Source organism: Condylura cristata, unplaced genomic scaffold (genome assembly GCF_000260355.1).
Source record: "Condylura cristata isolate star-nosed mole 26May11 unplaced genomic scaffold, ConCri1.0 scaffold00016, whole genome shotgun sequence".
NCBI classification, from domain to species: domain Eukaryota; kingdom Metazoa; phylum Chordata; class Mammalia; order Eulipotyphla; family Talpidae; genus Condylura; species Condylura cristata.
The window spans coordinates 15,681,541-15,693,646 of record NW_004567117.1 but is presented as its reverse complement, the minus strand read 5'-3'; the positions used below and the strand labels follow the sequence as shown (position 1 = coordinate 15,693,646).

General features: G+C 38.8%; 1 protein-coding gene across 1 annotated transcript in view; it reads left to right on the top strand.

Moving 5' to 3' along the window:
* Positions 1–12,106, top strand: part of CHST9 (carbohydrate (N-acetylgalactosamine 4-0) sulfotransferase 9) — a 218,012-nt gene that overhangs the window by 181,512 nt on the left and 24,394 nt on the right. Inside the window, exon 5 of the mRNA XM_004683803.2 lies at positions 8,712–8,749. Within this exon, the coding sequence (XP_004683860.1) occupies positions 8,712–8,749 (38 nt within the window). The remainder of the gene's footprint in view (positions 1–8,711; positions 8,750–12,106) is intronic.

Sequence of the window (12,106 nt, the reverse complement as noted above, 5' to 3'; positions counted from 1 at the left end):
TTAATAGGAACAATACAGAAGGGAAAAGCAGGAAATACTTAAAGTACTTAAAAAGATTTCCAGCCTAAAACCCTTAACCCTGTGAGATAAGCATTCAAAACAGAAGGAGCGTAAGGAACTTTACTGAAAAAACAAAAGCTAAAAAAAATTATCAAAACCTAGCAATACATGAAATAAGTTTTAATGGAATTACTATCAAGCAACAACTTGTTTAATGGTAATAGACACCTCCATTATATAACAGAGGAGAACAATAGCAATGTGATCCATCAGAAAGTGTTTGAAATCAGACTGTTAAATGGATCATACAAATAATCTATCATTTACTGACCTCAGCAGAACCTTTAAACAAAAAGTAATAAAAGCATTGCATAGAAAAACAGACATAGAACCTAAATAAACCATGAAAGGAAGACCTTAAAAAATAAAAAGACCACCCAAACTTTAAAAATGCAAAAGTCACAAAATGTCAAGGAGCACTTATGTCTCAGTAATTATCTTAAGTGACATAAATTCACCATTCAAAACCTTTGGAGTAAGAAACATAACAATAGGCTTAAAGTTAAAGACTGTGATCCATCAGTTCTGCAAGCAACTAACAATCAAAAATAAAAAATAATCATGAAGAACTATGTTTATGTAAGTTAAAATAGACTGCCAATTTTAGAAAGTAGAAAGATATGGAGATAGACTTTGCATTATGATTTAGGGCCTAATGTCATAAGAAGAAATAGTACTCATAAATATATATGCACCTAGTGTAGAGCACAAGGATATCCATAAAACAGTTACTAACAGAATGAACAAGATATTGACAAGAACACAATCATAGTAGGGGATTTTAGTGCCCTAAGAGAGAAAATTCATAAGGAAACACTAATCTTAAATGAGAAACGAGACCACAGATTTAACAGATACCTACAGAATACTCCACTCCAAAACTGTCACAGATGAATTTTGAGTGCATGTGGAACATTTTCAAAAATAGACCATATGTTGTGACACAAGTCAATTGTCAATAAAACTACAAAGATTGATAGTATACCAAATACTCTATCTGACAGTAATGACATAAAGCTAGAAATCAACTATTTAAAGAAAAAGAGGAAAAATTTTAAGTACTCTTGATGCTAAACAAAATACCACTTAACAGCTATAGGAGAAAAGAGGAAATTAAAACAGAAGTTAAAAAATAACACTAACAAAAATGATAATTAAAAGCTACCAGAATCTATTGGAGACAGCAGAAGTGGTCTTAAGGGGGAGCAGATAATTGCAATGCAGACCCATACTAAGATGTAATGAAATTCTAAATAAACAACACTACATCTAAATCAACTTCAAAAGAGAACAGAAAGACCCATAGCTAGTAGTAAGAAAAAAAAAAACACAAAAATATGAGCATCAATGACATTGAGATGAGAAAGGCTATACAAGATAGATGAAACTAAGAAATAGTTCCTTGAGAAGATAACAAAATAGACAAACCTCTAACTATACTAACAAAGAAAAGAAAACACTAATAATCAGAATCAGCAAGAAAGAGGAGAAATTACCACAGATAGTTCTGAAATAGCAAGGGTATTGTTATTTCTTAACATACGAAGTTACTATGAACACCTATCAACACCTGACAATAAATTCAATAAACCTGAATAAACAAGTTTATAGATCAACATAATATACGATGATTAAACCAAGAAGAAATGGAGTTGAACAAACCCATCACATACCTGGAAATAGCAAAAAATACTGTCCCCAGGCCCTCCCTGGTGGCGCAGCGGGTTAAAGCACTGCACTGAGAAGCCTAACCCACTTCCGTGTGAGTTCTATCCCCGCCTGCCCCGCAAGTGATCCACATGGCGTGGCAGACCTCTCCTGACCCGCCCGCAGCTCCCCTCAGCAGTGTACTTCGTCAATTTGCCTGTTCTGCTCCCCACTCTGTCCCTGGTGAATCCTCTCACCCTCTGCATCTCTGGCCTGGACCCCAGTTCTGTATGAATAAATAAATAAATCTTTAAAATAAATAAATAAATACTGTCCCCAAAACAAAACCTCGGAACAAAAAGGCTTTAGGAAAGAGTTTTATAAACCTCCAAAGAGGAATTTATGCTCTTGCTCAAGTTTAGAAATACAAGAAGTAACCTTCCCTAATACCTATTATGTTGCCAATATTACCTCTCTACAAAACCATATAAAGGCAGCACAAAAAAATCCAAAGTAGTTGGTGAAATATTGCTGTGGGATCAAATGAATGAGTCTTGCTAGAGTCAAAGGAGCTCCAGGCTTGGGGAGAATCTGAGGACCCTTTGACCAAAAGACCAGGACTGTTGAGAAATCATTCATTCTTCTTCTTTACTTAATACTTTTGAGTGGCTTTAGTTACATATTTAAGTAAAATATTTGAAAATTTTATTGACTATATGTTTATGACCTGGAAACAAAAATAATAGTGTATTCATCTCTTGAAGTGAATTAAATTCCCATTGACTCTAGATTGCTGACTAAATTGCTAATTCAAACTCAAAATATTTAACTTATTGAAACTGTAGCTACCTCACACACTTCCGAAAATGAGCTAAAAAATTAACATAATAATTTAATTTTTCAGCTCACCACCAGTAAATGTATCTTTTCGGCTCTTCTTTCCCTGTGTGAGTGTGTGTGTGTGTGCGCGCGCGCATGGGTCCTCATAGTACATGGTCCTAATATACAGCCCACACATACACATGCAATCTACTTGCACCACAATTTGCAAAATTGATAACTGCCACTCTGAAGAGAAATTCTCTGGTGGTGGTAAAAAATTAAGTCATTCATGATGATAATTGTTATCATTGTCATTTTATTTAAATTCCAGCTTTGGTGCCTGATGCTTCCTGCAGTAGAGTTATAAATAATGAACATCAGTTTTTAAAATATCAAGAAATAGAGATAGTAGCTATATGACACCTACAAGCTTCTTGTTTCTATATATTACAGCTCTCCAAGGGGAACATGAAGCAATTGATAGTGCTCTTTGGGAAAAAGTGTAGCGATAACGTCTACACTTTATGTATTAGTGTGTGGTCTTATTAGGTATCTGTCACAGAAACAGACTGACTTCAACCAACAGTTGACATCAAATTCATTTTCTAGACAAAGAAACTGAGACTTGACAGCAGATGAAGTATCAGCAGAGAGGGGATCGTGAGCACCTGTAATTCACTCAGCCCTAGATTTCTACAACACTCATCCTTTTTCTTCTCAGTGTCTCAGGGCATTTGTTCCTTCAGTTTGCACTAAGTTGGTTGGAGGTAGGCACCATAGGTTTGATTGATACAGCAATTTGCATCTCAAGGCATCGCTCGATAAATACAGTGCAATGGAAGGCTACTCCCTCACAAGCCAATTTCCCCCTCTGGGCTGACTTTAGAAGCTCATTGATGTCACTTCCTTCCTCAGTCAGCAAGTGAATTTTCTTTAATTCTCAAGACCAGCTGTCCATGCTGTCAACAGAAAGTTATTAAAATTCCTTTAAAGTGAATAAAAATAGCCTAAAAGCAAATGTACTTGGAAACAGGAAAGAATCAGTATGCAAAGTCCACAAACCTCTGAGCAAAATAATGTTGATCCAACCAGAGATTTCAAACATTGTATATTCAAGATGCAAGGAAAAATAATTAAAAGATGCTAAACCACATACTTCTTAATCTTTTATTAGCAAAGGCTTATGCAGTTAAAATTTATCCCCTAAATTCCATTGCTCTTTTTCAAGTATAACGAATAAATTTGGGAGTGACTTAGGTTTTCTTTAAAAGGGATTCCCCCTTTGCATGGGTCAGGGAACATTTACTTCCTCCACCAGGCTAAGGCTATCCATAACAAGAGAAAAATATTATCATTAGCAGCACTCATGACTACTGGATAATTATATATTTATATCTCCTAATTGATTAGTGTTTTAATAGCTCAAAGGAGGAGATCATTTTTCTCATATTTAAATAATTATAACTCAGAAAAATGTTCCATCTAACTCCTGAGTCTTTGTGATCTTCACTCAAATGTCCTGCTACCTCCTGAATCAGCCCTTGACTTATCCCTCACTCCCCGGTCATGGTTTCCGCTTTGTTTCCTGACTTGTACATGACTGGTATCTAAGTCCCTCCAGAGCCTAGGTACATACCCTGCCATTTATATTACCAACTACCTCCTACCTTTTCCTCATTTGGACAGATGTCATAGAGCCTGGACTCACCCAGACCTTTTGCCAAGAAAACTTGAATCCGGCCTGCCTTCTTGTCATCTCTAGACACAGCCCAGGTTTGTGCCTTGTGTTTCCCCCCACCCCCCATAGCCAGAGTCCTCAGATTAAGCCTACCATGGCCCTGGGGTCTTAATTACACCTGCTGCACAATGTCATTACCAAGAAGCCAACAGAGTCACTGTGGATATTCCAAGAAATGCTGTTTTAGTGAATCATAGTTTAGTGAAAGCAAATAACAGATTTATCAGTAAATCACGCAAAAAGATTTATCGGTAAATCACACAACAAAAATACTGCTGGTCTTCAGGCAAAGTGTAAAATTTGATGCTACAAGCTATGTGGAATTAACGCTCAGTATGTCAGTCCCCACAATTAGGAACACCTGTGTCCTTCTCAACCAAAATTAGGGTACTACAGTAACTGACTTAACATAGGGAAGGTGGGAACCAATGACATACTCAGTGACTACAGTATTTAATAATTCTCATTTGGACACTAATGCTGAGGATTGTTAACACAACCAAAGTATTTGGTATGGCTCAGAATTCATCATCAGTTATCTCCTGGCTCTAAGGCAACCTGTCTAAGCACTTCTCACCCATGAAGTTTCCTTTCTTTAGGGAGCCAACAATCTATAACAAAATAATTACGTGTTGTGATAATTGCTAAGAAAGAAACACATGATAGAGGCTGAGATCAAGAATCAGAAAAGCAGATGGGGTGACCAGAGAAGAACCCCTAAGATCTTACTAGTAAATGGGATCCAAAAAATTCAAGAGCCAGCCCTATGAGAGTGCAGAGGACATAGAAAGGATGATAGGTCAAAAAGAACCAGAATTAATATGCAATCAAAGTGACTGGGAGGGTGGAACTATAATTAGGTGAGACTGGAAAAATGGACAAGGAATGGATGGTGCAAGGCATATAGGATATAGTTAAGGAGTGACACAAAACAAAAGAGGAATCTGGGAGCCACCAGAAGGTTGTGGCCACACACCACAGGCGAGCTGTTGAGCCACTGCAGCAAGGCAACAGCTGTGCAGACACCATGAACTGCAGCTTGAGTCTAATGTCACTGACACATCACTCTGCTACCCACAGACTCCTGTGACACCCCATCAGGTCCTGTCTCTACCACCCCGCCCCTTGAGGGATTTCCTTGTCCTTGAGCCTTTTTATAAGCAATTACTTTCACATTACACTCTCTTGCAAGATAAAGATGGGGACCTAGTTGACCAAATGATCTATTTCAGATCATCTCACCCTATTGGTCCTATTCCCCAAATTCTCACGTTCCTTCCTAAAATACTATTTGATGGAGAAGAAGGGGGTGCAGTACTCTAGAATCCCACAGTTGGAGCATTTCAAGTTATTCATAATGCCCCAACAAAGAGGAAGAGGTGCCTAACCCCACCTCCTTTTCCTTGCTCAATCTCAGGACTTCATGTGGGTTGACTTTCAAATGGTTTGAGGAACCATAGGAAAAGGATAATGCTAAAAGTAGGTTATTGTGCAGGAATAATCCATGGGAAAGGAAGGTTCTGAGGATATAGGCTCTTTGGGAGTGGTGAGGGGCAAAGGCTGTCTTGGTCAGAAGTGAAGCCTCAGAGCTCAGGGCCCATATGTGACATAAGGTAGCTGTTTACCAGTTTCTCTCAAACATTTCTTCCTTGTGCTTGTCTGATTTTTTTTATCATCCTTCTGTTTTCTACTTCTCTAGTCTAGCCTCCATTCTATCACTTACCTTATATTCTACCAAAGCTCCCTACATATTCTCAGCTTCTCTCCTTCATCCAATCTACTCACCAGTTTTATTTTCCGCTGCCAAAGAAACCATAATTGTCCCCAGATTGCCGTATGTTTCTAAGTCAATTAATGGCTCCACATATTCACAGACTACCTGGGTGATGCTATTTGCTCCTCAGCCCTCTCTCCTCTTGTGAGGCTGGAGAGTGTGTGTGTGTATGTGTGTGTGTTACAGAATCTACCCATCTTGAAGGTCTGAGTCAAGTTCCACCTTCTTGTTTTTCCTTTCCTTACCTTCCACTATTTTTAAGTTCTTTTATTCAGTATATTCCTAAGCATTTGTTCAAACATGCTTATATCCAGAAGATAGTGTTAAACTCCACTACAAAAAAGGACACTAAGAAACCAACCAAAACCGTACCCCTGGTTGTCCATGATGTAGTTCTGCATAAGTTTAAAGGGGTATATAGTATTCCCCAGGACCAACACCATCGGTTGTACCTCCCACGGCAGATCGTTCATAACTCTGTTAAAGTACAAAATGAGGTATCATTTCTGTCTTTAGTTCTCTCTTTCTCCCACTTGACCTTGACCTTCTTGAGGATGGAAGTCCTGCTGTGTACATCTTTTCACACCTAGCATTTATAAGGCATGTGATATTTCAAAGAGTTATGTGTATTGGAATGAGTATGGTATAAGATATTGGCCTTATATCTTTAGTTTGTTAAATTGGGGGAGATAACTAAACAAGTAATGAGTCTGTAGTTTTGAGGGACTGAATGTGTCCCCAAGGAGCTGAAATCATAAATTATTTCTCTTATTTGGCCTTTGAACTGCAGATTCTTGCAAATCTGTATGTGGCTTCAGAAAGTCTATGAGTCTCCTGTCTCCACCCCATTTTCTGTGTGTTGGCATTTTCTGAGGAACCAACTCATAGCTGCTCTCAGATTCTCAAAGGAGTTTAAAATCTGAACGAGGTTAAAACCACTAGCAAGGATTAATATTTGATGTTCTTTGACCAAAATAGAGCAAAATTAGAGACTAACCCAAAAAACGACAGAACAAAACTCTATACATTTGAAATTTAAAATTCTAAATTTGTCAGATGACATTTAATAGACATCTTGAACCACTTCCAAAAGTGGACTCTGTACAAAAGTCGAAACTTGTAAGAAGCAGCAAAAACTACTTTGAAAAAATTAAGAAAACCGGCCCTCCCTGGTGGCGCAGCGGGTTAAAGCACTGCACTAAGAAGCTTAAGCCACTTCCGCCACATGAGTTCTATCCCCACCTGTCCCGGAGGTGACCTGACCTGACCTCTCCTGACCGCCCGCTGCTCCCCTCAGCAGTGTACTTTGATCATCTGCCTGTTCTGCTCCCTGCTCTGTCTCTGGTGAACCCTCTCACCCTCCGCATCTCTGGCCTATGCCCCAGTTCTGTATGAATAAATAAATAAATCTTTAAAAGAAAATTAAGAAAACCATGTAGATTTATACTTTATACAAATATTAGAGGAGAAGAAGAGGAAGCAAACAGTAAATTGTATTCCATAGACAAAAGTAGAAAACTATTAGCAGAATACGCTCAAAGAATATTTTATGTGATAATCATTCTTTTGCCTTGCTTTCATCACCTACGTATACATGTAAACAATACTGTTTAGTTTTGCCTGCTTTGACGTTTAAGATGATGATCATCATCTCTGCGGTATAGGAGTCCTCCATGAGTATCATGCATGTGCAGGGCTTAGCACAGGACCCAGCTTCACTTGGTTCTTGAGGAAGAGTCAAAAGCAACATGATAATTGTTTGAATTAGTTTCCTTACATGTCTCTTTTTGAAAACATGTTTCTTCATGCAACATGCACTTCCCTAAAACCCATCAGTTACACCTCAGGGCATGTATACCATGAAGTAAAGACCTCTGTTCATAGAAGTGCCTGTACACAAATGTTCATAGCAGCTTTCTTCATAACAGCCATTTATAGATACTATGCTGATGTCCTTTAACAGGCAAATGACTAAGCAAACTTTTGTGCTTCCATACTGTGGAAAACCACTGAACAATAAAGAGAAGTTAGCACCCAGGAAAGCGAGCAACAAACTAGATGACTCTCCAGAGCGCTCTGCTGAGTGAGCAAAGTCAGTCCCGAAAGGTTGGAGTATGTGACATCTCATTCACCTTGGATTGTGGAAATGACAGGATGATAGGAACAGGAACAGACTCGTGGTTGTTGGGGATCCAGAGGGTAGTGGCAACGGTGAAGGCAATATGAAGGATGCTTGTGCTAGAAACACGCTGTGTGTTGCCTTCTGAAACCTCCTAGTCCAGTCCTCAAGCATTCGTGAGCTCAGTTTTACTATCATAGGTTATAAACTGTCTGGAAACCTTTGAATGGTTATTAAAGTTTTTCTTCATGCTTTTCTTTGCTTCACCATTTCTCTGCTAGTGTTTAAAACCTTGCTTTGATACCGCTCTTCCTAGATTTCCAGTCCATTTTCTGTGACTTAACTTAGTGTGGTTTGTTTAGGATATGACTTTTTTATCCAGTTACTAAAGTGACTGCAAATTTCCATAATGGGATACAAATTCTTGTCCAAAGGGCCCTTAAAATCTCTTGGAGTTGTGAGTAAAAATACAGAGCAAAATCAATACTTGGTTCTATTTATTTTCCTTTTCATATTTTAATGATAGATTTCTTTTTTGCTTTCTCTTTCAGTGACTAGAGAAAAAATCCAGGAGCATACAGCCAACCAGGTATTTTCTTACCTCTCATAAATGGTAATATAAAATTTTGATTTAATCATTAATAAATAAACATTTATAATGTATTTGAAAAGCAAAGCTCATTGCTGGTTATTGGGTATAAGCAATGTATGTGTTACTGGTCCTGAGAACAAATGACTAGGTTGTTTGCGTATATAATAATCAGGCACTTTCCTCACCCAGTTTCTTCCCTCTACACCTTCTTCCCCAAGTGTGGTAAGCAGCAGAGAAGTAGGGCTCTGCCAGTTTTGATTTATAAACCTCTCTCTGTACTTGCCTGACTTCTGCTAAGAGATACTTTTATCTACTTTCTTCTCTGTTATTTTCCCACAATTTCATTAGCCTAGTTGAAAGGCACACCCTCCCCAAAAATTAAGAACTGAACCCCCAATATTGGAGTCCTCCAATTTGACTCTCCACTCTGGTCTCTTATTTCACCCCCCAGTTTTCAACCTCTTTCTGTCTGCTTCACTGTTTTCTTATCCAACATTTTTTACTGAATTTTTTCATACATGTACAGTAAATGGAATCAGTCGGTGTAACTCTTAGAGGAGCTTGAGATGCATATCCACACATACAAACCAAGGGTGCCTTCACCACACCTGTCTTCCCCAACCCACATCCTTTCCCAGAGTTCCCCTGGCTGCAGCTTCTCCTACTGCCGCTGGTACTCGGGGAGTGCAGACACTGGCCTGTGACAAAATACGCTCGGCCTTCACTATAGAGACAAATCTCCATGTCTTTTATTGTTGTTTTCCTCTGGCATAAGTTATAACTCACCCTTACCAGGGAGAAGGAGCACATATACATTTATAGCAGTGAAAGGTATTATCTTTCAAAGTTGTCTTCTCTAGGTTTACCTAATTTGTGCCAGATACCCTGTCCCTTATCAAACTGTAAAGGGGCATATTTGGCTATTGTCATTGTCTAATGCAAAATCAACAGACACAATTTAATGCTGATCAGGTGCACTTTTACTTTTGAATGTAAGTGTAAATATTGACTCCTAGTAGCAGACCTCTTAATACTTGAAAACACCATCATTGTACAATGGCAAAATCAGGTCGCTGTTCCAAATAGCATATTTGTCTCCTGAGCTTAGTTTCTTTATCACTGTATTTTCATTTATTTGTATGTACTCAAGTGATTTGGTGAGACTAAGCAAGTGTGAACTGGTAAGAGATATTGCTACCCTTTTCATTTATTAAAGGCACATAGGGAATATGTTTCCATATAAAGAGAACTATTTTCTTTATTAAGTTAACATGTTTAAGCAGCTGGTCAAGAAATATAGTAAGGCCACTCCTTATTGGCAGATACTCATTTCCTGCATTTTCCTTTTTATATTTATCTAAACAAATATAGACACCAAAACAGAACACCAAATATTTATTCATAATCTTAACCATGGATTTGATGCCTGATAAAATCATCATGGTTTCCAGTTCCAATTAGAGTGAAATCCTTTGGTCTTGAACATAAGAAGGATCTTTATTAGTTAAACAGAAGGTCTCAGAACAGACACCGATAGTCATACCGTTCAATCAGTGTGTGCCAGCTGCTATTTCTAATTCTACAATGGAATTTCTATTGAGAGGTGCTCCTGCCTCTCAAGAACGCACTGGCCATCATACACTTCAGAGAGGCAGCTTGTACCTCTAATTTATCTAAAGTCTGGCAAAGTGCCAAGAAATGAAATTGCCATCCTTTCTATCAGTCTGCCACCAAAAGAATTCAGCTTTTGAAAAACATTTTTGAAAACTCACTTTGGAAAATCAATAGTGTTCTTTATCAGAAAGGTATGTAAAATGGAGCACTGTTGAGTGTTAATCTTGCCCCTAAATCCTTCCCACCAGGCACTATAGATTGTGTAATTAAATTGAAATTGGAAATCCAGTCTTCTTTTTTTTCCCATTAGACAAGCTACGAGTTGCACACCAATGTGAGAAATCAAGGCTGGAGTTGGGGGGAGAAGCCTGCCTGCTGGCCAATCCCTGTGTGCATTTTCTAGCTCACAGCTATTCACCACACCTGAGCTCTGAGAACAAACAACTATTTGAGTCCTCTGGAGGGAACACTGGATTCTTTCCTGTGTAATTCACTGGGGAAATTAGTATGCTTTTTAAAAGTAACTTGTTAACGCAGCTTGTTTACGAGAAGAGGACAAAAATGAACAGTGAACCGCCAGGCAGTTTATATCCCAGGATGGGATGAATGCATGACCCATTTTTTTTTTTTTTTTCTGCTGTCTCTCTGGCAGTTCAATGCTGCAACAGTTTCCTATCTGGAAAATGTGCCTTGTAGATATGAAGTCCCCTGTAAGTTTTGAATATTTTTTTTTAGACAACAGCTTAAAATATAAGCAAACATACCTTCAAAACCAATCAAAATATGTTCACGATGAGACTGGGAAAACTGAACACAGAAACCTTTCAAATAAACTTTGAAAACTGCCTTGTATTGTCGAATAGATAATTGAAACCCGTAGGAAATGAACAGTTTCTGTTTATGCCCCCTTTTAAAGTAGATAATGGAAACCCAGAGTGAAATAATATTTTGCTTTTGTCCAGCTAGGTGACAGAGAGGGACACACTGAATGTGGGACTTCATTCTTTGTGCAGGGGATGTGTGTGTTATTAGAATGCTCACAGTTCAGACTCTGCTGTGACAGCCTTGCCTTTGGGACAAAGGACAACCAGTTGTCCTTTGCAAAGAACCATCAGCACACTGTTAGAGCATATGGATTTGACTCCTAAGGTTGCTGGAACAAACCAGGTGCTTTCAAGCAATAGCAATGTGTTGTGACACAGTTTTAGAGTCTCAAAGTCCAAAACCCAAGTATCAATAGGGCCATGATTACCTGACACCTGTGAGGAGTGACCCTTCCTTGCCTCATCCTAGCTTCTAGAGACACGGGAGAGTCTTTGGCACTCCTTGGCATGTAGCAACATTACTTTAGTCTCTGCCTCTGTTGTCACATGGCTCTTCTGTCTGTGTGTCTCTTATAAGGACAACAGCTGTCGTGACTTAGGACCCATGGTGGCATCTTAACTTGATTATACCTGCAAAGGTCCTAGCCACATTCACTGGCACCAAGAATTAGGACTTCAGCTTATCTCTTTGGGGGACAAAGTTCAACCTTAACAAGTTGGAAACCTCACCTCTGCCTCTGTCCATTGAGCATTTCCAGTGTGATCTGTCGTCCTCTCCAGTCCAGCTCCACCTCTGCTGCCTAAGGGCCATGCTTCCTCCTGGCTCTCTTGCTTGTTTGATGGCTTTTCAACCCGGACCTGCTTCAGTTTCACCTCACATTAACTTTCATCTTCCATTCTGCTCCATTTTTTTTTT